General features: G+C 28.8%; 1 protein-coding gene across 2 annotated transcripts; it reads right to left on the bottom strand.

Annotated features, from left to right (window-relative positions):
• Positions 1 to 12,983: 12,983 nt before the first annotated feature.
• LOC133831581 (uncharacterized) lies at positions 12,984 to 14,606 on the bottom strand. 2 transcript variants are annotated; one of them, XM_062261949.1, is made up of 2 exons: positions 14,131 to 14,606; positions 12,984 to 13,446 (listed from the first exon to the last, which is right to left on the bottom strand). In XM_062261949.1, exon 1 carries the CDS (start codon positions 14,445 to 14,447, stop codon positions 14,139 to 14,141), a length of 309 nt encoding a protein of 102 aa, XP_062117933.1. In that variant the 5' UTR covers positions 14,448 to 14,606; the 3' UTR covers positions 12,984 to 13,446; positions 14,131 to 14,138. The 2 variants fall into 2 exon arrangements, with proteins under 2 accessions (XP_062117933.1, XP_062117932.1); XM_062261948.1 differs by having other exon boundaries at positions 12,984 to 13,452; positions 14,131 to 14,605.
• Between the last annotated feature and the right edge of the window lie 380 nt (positions 14,607 to 14,986).

The following is a 14,986-nucleotide window of genomic DNA, read 5'->3' as shown; positions in this document are numbered from 1 at the left end:
AAAAAATAAAACTACACATATTTTCGTCCCTATATATACCCCCAAATCGCACACTACTTTTAACACCAAAAATCCAGATTCTTCGATATTTTCAAAGCTTTTTTTCTCTCTCTCTCGTTCTCTTTCATGGCGGGTCTTCAGTACAACTTTTTCCCTACCGATTTCTTCTACCCTCGGCCGTCGCTGAGCTCTACTGCCACCGCAGAGGCGGCACCTAAATCTGTTGTTCCGGTTCAGATCAGGAGACGTGACGTCGCCGACGATCTCCACCAACAACCGCCACAAAGTCCTTCCAACGCCGCTACGGCTCAGCTAAGCGACCTCAGTTTGCAGCAACTGAAGAAGATCAATACTATTCCGAAGAGAAACCAGAAAGGTTCGACGAATTCGCTCTCTTTCCTCTGGTCTCCCGATCAACCTTCTGACTCTTCTTCTTGATTCTTCTCCGATATTCTCCTTCTTCTTCTTCTTCTCCAGTTTTGTTTAAGATATATATTGAATTTTAATATATCTTTTTTTTTAAAATAATTTTTCTTATTTGGTTTAAATATTGGATTTGATCTGCAATTTAAGTATATGTACTACGGTTAAATTGTATATATATTGAAGTTTAATTATGAAAGAAAGAGAAGAAGAAGTTTATTACGAAAGATTTTTTTGTGAGAGTATTTACTATTAATTCAGGGAAATAATCTGCTTTTATTCTCTGTTTTTTAGTGTCTTAATTAATATAATTTTGTATTAAAAAGATAATAGGTAAGCATTAATGCCAAATGACCATAATTAAAATTTAATCAAAGCACCGTTGGAGGACACCAAAATTGAGTTTGTGATTAATCCGACTGATTAGTGATTAACTATAATAAATTGAGAGAAACTGAATTAACATTGCCTGATTTGTATCGAGCAATATGAATCTGAAAACTAATTGTACAATTTAAGATAGAAATTTTTGTTGACAAAACATGAAACGGTCTTTAATCACGCTTAAAAGAATTACGGTATTATATGTTTTAGGAATTAATACCAACTAATTCGGTAAAGGTTTTAGAAAAAAAATATAAGTATAAATAATAGTTTATTAAAATTTACTCAGCTAAATTTTATAATTGGTAGAGTGTTTGATTTGATTATATAGTTTACTATATACTATAGTATTATTTTTTGATGGAGTATTTGATTATATAGTTTACTATATACTTTAGTATTATTTTTTGATGGAGTATTTGATTATATAATTTACTGTAATTATTATAATATTGTCTTTTAGTGCCAAATTGGCAAAAGAAAAAAAAAGAGTATGCTGGTCTTGTACTCAAAATTGAAATTTATGAGGGAAAATATCAGTTTGGTTATGTGTTTTTCTTAGATATTCCATTAATTTTTGGGTTTTGTTAAATGATAATTTAGATAATAGTATCTTATAACTAATTTTAGTAAAAAAAAAATTTAAATATAATATTTTATTCTCAGCTTCTCAACTATTTTTTTCGCTTTGTAAAATATAAGATCTGAATTATCATTTAACAAAATATGAAAACTGATTGTGTATTTCGAAAAAATACAAATGCCAAAATGATATTTTCTAAATTTATAGTAACAATCTTTTATTTATTAGATATTTTTATAATATTATTTATTTGATTAATTGTAGGAAAATTTTCTAATTAAAATTGATTGTTGCAACTTGCATATTTGTCCAAAAATATATTGTTTGTTGCATAAACTACCTACCCTTAACCTTAACTAAAATTATAACAGTAACCTAACTATTACAAATAAATAGAAATCATTAAAAGTGTAGTCCTAGTTATTTTTTATTTATTTATTTAACTCAAATAATTAATTGTTATTTTACAGACAAAATACTCTGTCCACATATATTTATTAATTATTTTTTTAAATAAAAGAAATATTATTATATACAGTACAGTTTGTTTATAAAAATATATTTTGTGTACCAAACATTTTGTATAGTGATAAAACAACATTAGGTAGCGGAAACAAATTTGATTAGCATGTAAAGTGTTAGGTACTAACAATAATAATCTACTATATGCTTATGCTATATATACAGTATATAGTGTTTGAAACAATATCATCCACCAAACCTCTTTCATGGAATCCTTAAATATCTTCATGTGAAAAACGTGCACTCAGCAGCCACAATTCAAGACTTCTCTTTTCTAAATTTGTATCACTTTATTTATTTGTTCTTTGATAGTGGGTTGGTGTAAACTAACACATAGTGATGCACACGAGGCGCGGGCGCGGTGGGGACAGGAGCGGGGGACTGGCAGGGACTACTCCGTTTTCGTTCTTATTCATATTTTTAATTCTCGTTTTTCTCAATCTTCGCTTATTCTCTTGTCAAGAGTGGAATGGAGTATTTTTTATTGGGGCGAGGAATCCCTACGCAGACCTATTTATTTAAAAGATAAATTTTACATTAAAATTTTAAAATAAAAATTGTAAATTATATATAAATTAAAATATTACACAATATTTATTATTTAAAATATTAAATATTATCCTAAATAAAATTTAAAATATTAAAAAAGTTCTTACTATATTATAATAACACATAAAGAAATATATAAAATACATATAAAATATTACAAAAATATATAAAAATTTAAATGGAGCTCCGTCGGGGCAGGGAGTGCTATTCCCGTCCTCACCTCATTTAACATTCGGGGATTGAAAATTATCTTCATCCTCGCCCCGTTCCCCATTTAGACGGGGATTCCTCGGTCCATTAGGGACGAGTCCCCATCCCCATGAGAAAAATGTGCATCTCTAGTAACTCATTATTGGAAGAGTGTTGTTATTTGATACCTTAAGTTGTCCAATATTACATGAGGTGACATCCTATAGTTGGTTAGAGATATTCCATAATACTTATTAAATTCAAATATGTAAGATCTGATATTAGATTGCACCAATAACGATTTGTCACTATTTGTGGTGTTGAGCACCAATAATGCCATTTTACAATTCTCGTATTAGAATATTACAAATTATTTACACATGTCATAAATTTAATTATTTATGAATTAAGTGTCACTATTCAAATTAGCCACTTTTCCCAACTAGTAGGTTTGTTAGGAAGAACACAATGCACGAGTCTTGTGAGATTAATTAGTTGAGCTTTTAATCTTGACTTCCCATAAGAATATTATTTTGTACTATTGTTTTTCCTAAATAATTTTTTGGACTCCATATTTTATAAAATGGATTAAAATAGTCATTTTATAGTCAATTTTTTTTTTAATATAACATCAAAGATCAACACATACTTCATACCAATGACTATGAGTAAAATTTGAGAGCAAAAATATTTTAACTTTAATCAAGCTTGAGAAACTATTTTGATCTAATTTATAAAATATAAAGTCCAAAAAAATATTTTTCAAGTTCAAATAATTATTTAACAAAGAGGGTTCAAAAAAAAATTCTTTTTGTATTTTTTAAGTTAGAATTTGTGGTAGTTTGATCTTGTAGTGTAGTTTTGACTTTTGTAATAATTTGTGGAAATTAAAGAGTCAACAATAATAAGGGAATAAAGAAACAAGGGAGAATATGCTAATAATGTTGTAGAAGCCTTGGAGTGCACTGCAGGTCACGGAAGACTGCACAAAAATTTGTTCGAATATGCTCTCTGGCACATATATATATATATATATATATGTATGGCAATTCTCATGTAGGGGCTTCAAAAAGAGCCCTATTGTAGGGCTCTCACTATTTCTCAACCCGTGAATAATTTTTGGAGCGAATTTTTTTTATGACCGTATATATTATAGCTATTTAGAGCATCCTACAAAGTTTCAGAAAATTCCGAATAGTTTACAGTACCGAAAACTAAGTTCAAACATTTTGATTTCTACGCGCATAAAAAAAATTAGTCACACGTGCAACAACATGTTTGAACCAAGTTTTCGGTACTGTAAATTATTCGGAATTTTCTGAAATTTTGCAGGATGCTCTAAATAGCTACAATATACACGGTTATAAAAAAATTCGCGCCAAAAACTGTTCACGGGTCAAGAAACACTGAGAGCCCTACGGTAGGGCTTTTTTGAAGCCCCTACATGAGAAATTCCCTATCTATTTATATATATAAATATATATATATTGGAATTCCCCTTTAGGGGCATCTTGCAAATTTTCAGAAAATTCCGATTAGTTTACAGTACCGAAAACTAGGTTCAAACATGTTGTTGTATGCGTGACTAATTTTTTTTATACGCGTAGAAAATAACATATTTGAACCTAGTTTTCGGTACTGTAAACTATTTAGAATTTTCTGAAAATTTGCAAGATACTCTAAATAGTTACAATATACACGGTCATAAAAAAAAGTCACGCCGAAAACTATTCACGAGTCAAGAAACACTGAAAGTTCTACCGGTAGGACTTAAAATGAAGCTCCTATAAAAAAAATTGTCATATATATAAATTTCAAAATTTCAAAAAGTTCATAGTCTTATGTATTAGCATACCAACCAAGAATATAAACAAATCAATTATAATCAAATTGTTATAAAAATATATTATTTATAGTTGCATTGCATGTGACTTCTAGACCCCACGACAATTAGAAAATGCAACATTATTATTATTAATGTGACACAATATAATTAATATTGAGTATAAGCCAAACTACTTATTATCAATCAATCATGACGTATTGTATCATGGTTGTATATACTATATATAATATATAGGGTAATTTTTTTTGTGCACCCCAACAAATGCACTCTGGTATACCTCTTCAGTTTTTAGTTCTGAAAATATTTTTGGCGTAAATTTTTTTATGGCCGTGTATGTTATGGTTATTTAGAGAGTTTTTTTTGTAAATTTTTGGAAAATTTCGAATAATTTATAATGTAGAAAATAAAGTTTAAATGGTTTGTTGCACGAGTGACTTTTATTTTTATACGCCTGAAAGATTACATGTTTGAACTTTATTTTTTACAATCTAAATTATTTGAAATTTTCTGAAAATTTATAAAATGCTCTAAATAATTAGATTATAATAAATCACCGAAAATACTTTCTCTGAGCCACGGTTGTAACTTTTTTTGGGTGCATTAGAAAATCCTCAGAGAATCCTCCTATATTATAATAATAGGGGATTATTGATTGTATAATTGTTATATTTTTATATGGATTCCTTTATTATTTTTTGCCAGTCAGTGTCTAAGATTCTAAATCAAGTTTTTTAATGTTTTAGATCTACGATTTTAAAAATAAAAAAAAAAGAAATTGTATTACATAAGTTCATAAAGTACTATTTCCTCCATTTTCACACCACTAAAAACCACTTATTATTATAATATTTTCAAGTAATAATTAACTAGACATATTTTTGTTCTCAAAATATAGGAATTTCAATAATACTTGGGAGGGCCAGAAAAAGAAATTAAAATGGAAAAAAAAAATATATATATAAATATTTGGGAGGGCTTGATACTATTTTTTTTTAAAACTTTTATATTAAAATATATTTCTTTATTAATTTACAATGTATTAAAAAATATAAAGAAATAAAAAAATTTGGAGAGCTTGAGTCCTCCCATTTCTCTGACTAGCTCATTTGGGAATCATTTTTTACTCTGCTCCTTTCTTTGTAAAATTATATTAAAAAACACAGGCATACAATATAAAATTCCATTAATTCATTTTATAAACGTTTTTTTTAACATTTATATATTTTTGGAATATTTGCGGCGAAATTACCTAGATTATTATATTGGTGGCACTTAAGTGCCTATATTATTTTTTTGTTAGCAAAAGTACATTCCGTCCATATTTTGTTGCAGTTGTTTATTTTGCTTATAAGTCCACCACCCGATGTCAAATTTGCTTATAACCTGGATATTTTTGCCGCAAATATCTCATAATTTGGGTACTTTTGCCGCATATATCGATTAAATTAGGTATCTTCACCACAAATATTCATTTAATTTTGTACTTTCACAAACATATGTCACAAACACACTTAACGATCGGAATTGACTGCTGCAACAAAACATTGACAGAAGATACTTTCGCCGACAAAAAAATAATTTAGTACTACAAATATAATACTTTGTGTATTTTTACCGTAAATATATTTATATTATATAACATTAAAATCAAGAGATATATAAACAAATAAATAAAATATTAGTATATATAAGGTGGTCGGCTGTAAATTATTTCTAATTATAATTATATAATATATATATATAAATATTTGATTATGTGTATGCGTCATGTTGTAATATTATAATTTTGTGATCAGTTGAAAACTTGATTGGCTTATCAGTCTATAAACCTTATACAAATTGTTTAATCAAGCCTGCTAATGGTGTCATACAATGCAGTCGCATGTGATTAAAACGTGCTAATCGGTGTTTATAGGTGAAGAAAAAGAAAACATGCTTATAATTTGTGGAGAAATAAAATTCCCACGTGTCTTTGTCTCATTGGTCAAAATCTTCTTCCAAGCACATGTAATAGGATTTGCAGATACATATTTTGCAATATTTTTATTTCATTACATGTTACAATTATATAATAGAGTGAATCATCTTTTCTATTTACAAGAATAATTTTTTTAATTGACATGGTTAATACAATCTTGAAGGGAAAAAATATCGAGCATTGGATAAAAGATAACATAAATACTACTACCAATTTACTACTGACTTGGGAGACCAACAACATCACCTTATTAAGAGGATCCACAATATATTCTTAAGTAAAAATATATATGGGAAGTTTAGAACATCCAAAGATTGGCATGTATATTGTTATTGTTATTATTGTGAGGGATATTTACGGTAAAAATACATAAGTTTTATAGATTGTGACACTTAAATACTTAAATCTGATTTTTTGCGGCTAAAATACCTTTCGTTAACCTTTTTTGGCACCCGTAGGTACCTGGTCGTTAAGTGCCAAGTAAACGTCTATGTGGCAGTTTCTGATTGGTCCAAGTGGATATTTTTTTTATTTTTTATTTTAAAAAATTCATTTAAATATTTCAAAATTCATCTTTATATAATTAAAATTTTAAAAATCAATTTAATAATTAAATCAAATTAAAACGTAATTTAAAACTTAAACTATATAAAAATTACACTAATTAAAAAAAACTAAACTTAAACAAAAAAATAAAAATAAAAAACAAAATCCCTAAAATTTCTCTCTTTCTTCTACTCCTTCTTCCCTCATTCTTCTTCTTCTTTTTCTTCTCAGGCAACGGTTGGGATGACGAAGCCGCCACCGACTTCAATGGCACCCAGCCACCGACGAAGCTTGCGACGAGACCTTAATCGATGCTCGAGATGGGATCTTGGTTCATAGGTCTTGGGACGACATATCTACAACGAAGCTAGGGACGACGAAATGCGTGGTGGGCAACAATGGACAAATCTAGAAGAGGGACGCTTGTCGAGGATGACAAATCTGGGGAGATGGGTGCATTTACAATGGTGGACAAATTTGGGAAGAGTAATGCTTGGTGGTAGATAGAGCTGATCTTGGTATTATTGGTACCATTGAAGCTTCGATCTTACTTTTGTGCATTGTTTCTCTGGAATTGTGTTTAGATATATATCCTGGTTTGTTGTAGTTTTATTTTGATAGGTGGTAGCAAAGATTGATGATGGTGATCGTAGTGTATTTGCATAAATTAAATTGGTTTCAAATCATCAAATGTAATTTTGAGAAAAAACAAAAAAGTAATCATCAATTCTTATATGTTGGTTAAAGTGATTTTCAAAAATCAGATTTGTTTTTGAAGATTTTATTAATTAATTAGTTAATTAAAATAATAGTAAAGTTATTTTTATTTTTATTTTGATAATGTTTTAATTTTTAGATAGTTGTTAATAAGATTTTTGTTGTATTATTAATTAGATTTTTATTTAATTTTTTAAATATTTAAATGATTTTTTTAAAATAAAAAAATATATATATCCACCTAGACCAATCAAAAGCCACCACATAGACGTTTACTTGACACTTAACGCCTAGGTACCTACGGGTGCCAAAAAATGTTGACGAAATATATTTTAGCCACAAAAAAAAGACTTAGGTATTTAAGTGTCACAATCTATAAAATTTAGGTATTTTCGCCGCAAATATCCCTTATTGTGACGAGTTGGAAATTACCCTCAACTAATGGAGTTGGTATCAATAAACTCGGGTACTCTGATAAGAGGTTTAGAACCTCCAACCACGAGTTACCAACTCTAAAACCCCACCATCTATTTGAAAGGTGGTGGGCATATATTGTTATTGTTATTATTGTAACGAGTTGGAAATTACTCTCAACTAACAGAGTCATTATCTCTAAACTCGGGTACACCGATAGGAGGTTTAGAACCTCCAACCTTGAGTTACCAACTCTAAAACCCCACCATCTATCTGAAAGGTGGTGGGCATATATTGTTATTGTTATTATTGTAACAAGTTGGAAATTTCCCTTAACTAATGGAGTCGGTATCTCTAAACTTGAGTATACCAATAAGAACCTTGAGTTACCAACTCTAAAAGCCCACCATATATCTAAATGTGGTGGGCATATATTGTTATTGTTATTATTGTGAAAGCTTACCCATTAGAAACTACCCTCAACTAATGAAGCTGGTGTCTCTTAACTCCACTAAGGGATGTACCAAAATATATAAAAAGCAAGTTGACTAGTTATAAGGAGAAAGATAATTAAGGGGGTGGCGTAGGTTGAAAGAGTTGGGGACAAAAGAAGTTCACATCGACCACATATAGTGACTCAACTTTATTACACTCAATAGAGTTCAAATTTATTTGCCTTTTCCCCACATTCATGATTCATGCCATGATATCAATTATATAAATGTGTGTGTGTGTGTGTGAATTTGGAATTTGGTTTAGTTGAATGAGTAGCTTTTAGATGTTTTGTCATATAGTATTTTAGTCCCAATAAACAAAGCAAGTTGGTCTTAGTTAAGGTGGGCCATATTTTGGAGCTTCTGTATATGTTTCTTTATACAAACATGAGTATGCTAAAGTTGTAATAACGATATAGCAACCAACTTGAAGACCGTCTTAAATGAAAGATGTAAATTTTGTGTTAAATTTAGTATAAAATAAATAAGTTAATGCTATATTTGATCAAATATATATGATTGTGATCTAATGCACAAAATATAAATTAACAGAAAAAGTAAATAATTCATTTAATATTTACTAAGAACATATAAAAAATAATTTTTTATTATCTAAATTATGTACTCCAAAAACTTTGTTACGAAACAAAATAAAAATTGATATATAATTAATCATTCATTGTTAACTACTCAATTATAATAATTAGTGTTATTATGGTAAATAAAAAAGATAACATTTATTGATATACAAAATTTAATATAATTTTAAACATGTGGCAAATTTAACACATTAAAATTATAATTTTTGTAAAATATGTTATATATAGTATTGTACAAGCTTTTTGATACTCCATTACACATGCTCTGATTTAATAAGTGGATATTAAGATCCTCCTTGATCTTCTTTTCTATTTTTTTTAATTGTAATGATAAGTGTATTTTTTTATGTATATATTTTTGTCTATCATAATAATTGTCGTTTTTTTTAATATTCTACCATCCGATCCAAATGTGCATTGGAAGAAAGTTTTGAAAAAAAAAAAATCATTATTGATACTTATTGTCATAAATATATATAGGCTTGTGTTCTTATTGTACGACTTAATATTTTAAATATATATTATATAAGTGGTACACCTTATTATATTATATTTTAAATATATTATATGTTTTGAGAACATAAAAAAAACTACTCTATATCTTTTTTAAAAATATATTTTTTTGTTATTTTTTTTTCACATTATTAACACTTTTATCACTTTCTTTCTAATTGTTTTCTCTCCTCATTTTTTTTATTATATCTTTTTTTATTTTTTTTCTCATCACATTTTCTATAATTTTTCTTTCTCATCATCTTTTCACTTTTCTCACTCCTCATTTTTCGTCATTTATGCAATGACTTTAATATTTTGAATTATTATATGTGCCCATTTTAAAAAAATTAGAATATATGCCACTCGGTTTTAATTTTGACCACTACAGTAAATTAAAAGAAAATGTTCAGTTTACATTAGACAAATTACTATTGTTTCTTAACACAGCAAAAATTATTTTATATTCTCATTATAATTTTGAAAACAAAAACATAATACCAAACAAGTCTATTGTTGTGTGTTTGATTAGATTTGACTTTTGTGTTTGTGGACAGCAAATAGTCAACTATGAACAAGTACAGGTGAATAAAACCACTAATTGAAGATCCAGAGAATTTTCTTGTAGAGATGCCTTGGAAATGTGCCCATATTGAGAGATTAGAAAAAAATATTGAAAAGTTCTAGACTCACCATATATAAAAACCCATAAAAATAAAATCTTTAATTAAAAAAAAAAATATATATACATATATATATTTATTGTTGCATTGCATGTGCTAAGTGGAAAAAAAAACATGTGTTTTTGTATAGTTATAATAAAATAAGTAAATTGAACTATTTATTATATATTAATTGGTAGAGTGTTTGGTTGGATACTTTGATCTCTCTATATAATTGTTCAACTAAGGGTTCATTGAATGTGACTATACTTTTAGGTTTGGACAACATATAATTTTAATTTATTTATTTTATTAATTACATGATATAATACATGAAGTGCCTTGATAAATAAATATATCAATATTGAATTTGTCGTATTTCTACACAATCTTTTTTTTAATAAAGACAAAATATGGACTAACAAGAAAAATATTTTACACAAAACTATTTCAAAGTATAATACAAAGACAGTTCGACTTCTAAGTATAATAATTGATTGGACATAAAAAAAATTGAAGTATAATACTTAAATAATTTAGATCAAAAAAAAAGGAGGGATTTTCATAAATATGACTTTTATGCTATTATTGTGCAAAAATATAAGGATTATATATTTTTTAATTTGTATGGAAAAAATTATTAAAAAATAAATAAAGTATGAGAAACTTAATTAAGAGTAAAATTATGTCATAAACTAATTTTTATACAAAAATATGGAAAACTAAATCAATAAAAATAAAAATTCTTAAAAAAAAACTATTGAATAACTTTTTTTTTTAAAAAAAGCCATATTTTTTAAACTTTATTAAAAAATTCATATAAAATGTAATTTCATCCTAAAATAAAGAATCCTCTGGGCTAGAGTATCATTTTTCTTTATTGGATTTAGTGAATTTGGGCTTTATATCGTTTTAAAAATATCAATTTTGTATGGCGTAATAGGCCTTTTATCATAAATGTCAAATCTTCTAGTCATTTATGGGTATTCATGTAAACTGTCCCGATTTAATTTCTATCAGCTTCAGCTCTGTTTAATACTTGATCAAGGGTCTAGTTTGCAAGGCCTTTCAAAGTTAAATTTTGACTTTTATATTTTTAAAAACCATTTTTTAGGCCTGTTTGATTTTACTCAAAATTTAAAACTTTTACTTTAAAAAAAGCTATTCCAGCAGCAGAAGCCACAAGGAGTGAAGTAATGAAAAAATAAACTGTCAATGGCTTAAGATTAGTTTCTCATCCTGGCAAATAGAGCAGGTTATCCATGAACAATATTTATGGTCTCTATTCATCGTATTGAAGAAATAAGTTGATCAATAATCAATTTCTAATCGAAACAAAAAGTGTGAATGAAAAATAAATCATTCTAATTTTATCGGATGTCTTCCAAGGAACAATAATATTGCACTCATTTTTTTTTTTCAGATATAAATAACTAAAGAAATCTAACTAAAAGTTAGGATGGCTATGCAGATGTTAAAATCAGGGAGATAATAGGGTTTTTTCTTTGACACTCCCTCTCCTTCCTCTACAAAGAACTCCCCATATCTAGGGTTTTCTATTGGTCCGGCCAAGAAGTTTTACAGGTGCACTCCCCAGTGTTTCGCTTAATTGCTCTACTTTGTCTTTACCTTTGAGCGACGACTCTGTTACCGTGAGTAGTGCATGTGGTTGGCCCGGTGGCGTGGGAGTGCTTTGTCTCGGTCGGTGTTTTAAATTTTAAGTCCTCCATTTTTGTTGGATTTTTGGAGATGGGTGTACCACCAATGCCTGGTGTGGGGATCTGATGAAGCTGGGCTGTTTTGTTTTTTTAGTTAATCTTTTGGTTGTTTCATTTCATGTTTGTTAAGTGTTTTAGGTCTTTTGGATTTGCTTAGTTGAATAATTGTGCCTTACCACTTGGTTATTTGAGGACATTAGGTCGTGGACATAGTGGTAGTGTTGCTGATTCAGTATTGAATACCATTATTTTAAAAGGTGAATCACTCTATTATGTATTTGCTTGTTTGTTAAATTTGGTTTAACCTATTCTATGTCATTGTGGGTTTTGGGTTAATTATCATGGTTTTTTTAACAACTCCCTAAGCTTTTCAGACTTGTTTGTATGATCTTGGTTCCATTTTAACCAATTAATAGAATTCCATTTTTCTTTTTCTGTTTTTTTTAATAAAAAAATATACCATAAAGATGAATTATACTAGTCCCCTACAGCTTAATAAAGCAAAAGTGCACAGCCAAATTGTATTTAATTAGTATTTAATTAATGTAATGATATGTGAAATAAAATTATACACCAAAACTGTATTTTTATTTAACCAATCAAATTTATTTTAAACGGACAACAGTGTAATGTTTTGGTGTATAAATTTGATGAATATTCATTTCATTAAATCATGTTATAATAACACCAAGAATACTGACTGCCAGTGAAAGAAACCAACTGCAATCTTCCAGAAGGTTTGATTATATCAAATTAATTAACTTTTAATCACAACTAGATCAACAGAAGTTTATAGTTACCAAAAGAAGCAATAGATTGTTCATTATAACCAACTCTTGGAACAGTAGTAAAATTTGAAAATAGGCATTGAGAATTTCAACAATTAGCTAATTAAACTGTACAAGAAACATACAATTAAGATAATCTACAAAACACTTGAAAAATTGAGAGAGAACATTTCAACCTCTTTCTTTCCAATCTGATTTCACCCAAAACAAAAAAACAAAAAAATCTTCACTGTCACTAGGACCACTTGATAAGGTTCAGCAGTGTTCCTCATCCATGGCTCCTGTCATTCTCAAGCGAGAGAGAACATATGGGGTTTGTGAAAGTAACATTTTTTTCAGGCAGAAGATGTGAGAGAGATCATACTCAAAACCAGACTTAAAAAAACTCAATCCAAACAGAACCAAATCAAACCATTCAACACACTATACAACTGAATCAAATCATTGGTGAAAGAATCACCAGTCCCATGTGTTTTTCGCATACTGTCTAAACTGTTTACTGAACTATGAACACGATGATGAAGACATTGGATTTCTTCATCCTATTGCTAACAAAAATTAAGAGTCAATTAAGCTTTTGATTTTGGAGCGAAAGACCAGAAAAGGGTTTAGCCTATTAAGCTTAATCATACAAACAAAAGAACCTCCCCATATCAAGATTGTACAAAAACAAAAAGTTAATCCTAAACAGACACCAAAATTGGATTTTGGCTTTGGCATTCTGTGATTCTGACATTAGAATTTACCAATGGACAAGTTCTTCATGCAACAGCAGTCTCATCAAACAGTAACACATACATATATTTTGAAAAACAGACTATCATTGTATATCTCAAATACCATTACAAAAATTAAACCATTGTAGTCACAACTTGATATGCCAGAAATCAAAAGCTAATCTCCACAGTCTACACAAGTAGAAAAATAAGCTATATTCAAATGAGTGATGCTAAATTTCACTTACCCAAATAGAGAAATTGCCCAGAAAACAAACCAAATGTCAAAAAACTACACAATGCACAATCAATAACCTTCAATATGGAGATTAATCAAATTCGTGACCAATCACACCATAGATGGAAAAATTTATGAACCAAGAAGATACTTTCTACTCTCTGAATCTACATTCCTTAAGAATTTCAGGCGAAATTATTCGAAGTAAGAGAAATCCTCGAGTGGATACGAGAACTCGAACAAAATTGAAAAGGAAAGTGAAGAAAAATTACTCGAAGAATCAGTCTTCACCAAAAAGAAGTCGTAGCCTGGAGGCAAAGAGACCAGTGGGCTCGAGGGAGGCCTCGCGGAGAAGGGCTTGCTTAATGTTGTCGATGCGATTGGTTAGGGTTTGTTGCTCCTGTTGGAGAGCTGAAGTGTCCTCGAGAAGGTCGTGAATCCGATACTTCTGGCCGAGAGATCTAACACTCAATAGCAAGATTCCAGTCATGGCGAAGAACTGAATGAATTTGTCTCTGCGCTTCATTGCATTTGCCACAAGCCCTAACTTTTTAGGGTTTTGGAGGGGCGAAGCTGAGGATGACGCCATGGCTATGGCTCCGACTCTAGGATTTCTCACAGTCAATAATTTTTCTTCTCAAACGTATATTGAATCAGTCTAAAAGGCCAAAGATGAACTTGATCAAGAAATCGTCTTTGGTTAGAGCAAGCTCATGTTTCATCAAAAAAAAAAAAAAACAGAAAAAAGAAGTAATCTTTAGAAAAATATACAAAAAAGAAGTAATCTTTAGAAAAATATACAAAGTTTATGAAATCATCAGAAATATACCAGATGACTTTGACAAATATTAATATGGAAACTAAAATAATTTTTTGACGTTTTATTGTATTTTACTTAATAAATTGTGAATATAATATTTTTACATCTAAATTACAAAATTATAAATCTAAATTTATTTTCTTTTAATTTTGTTATTGTCAACGGATACGAATAATTATGATTATACTCCATTATTTGTCAGCTAATCCATGTGTTGTCCCTAACGATTAATGAAGCAGTATAATTATATAATTAACCAAAAAGATGGAGATGGTAAATAAAATTAGCCCCAATCGTCACTATTGTTA

This window comes from Humulus lupulus, chromosome 4, assembly GCF_963169125.1.
Source record: "Humulus lupulus chromosome 4, drHumLupu1.1, whole genome shotgun sequence".
NCBI classification, from domain to species: domain Eukaryota; kingdom Viridiplantae; phylum Streptophyta; class Magnoliopsida; order Rosales; family Cannabaceae; genus Humulus; species Humulus lupulus.
This window is presented reverse-complemented; position numbering and strand designations above follow the sequence as displayed.

What these genes read in the sequence shown, in the direction of transcription:
- LOC133831581 (XM_062261949.1), bottom strand. Translation starts at nt 14,447, where the DNA reads ATGGCGTCATCCTCAGCTTCGCCCCTCCAAAACCCTAAAAAGTTAGGG.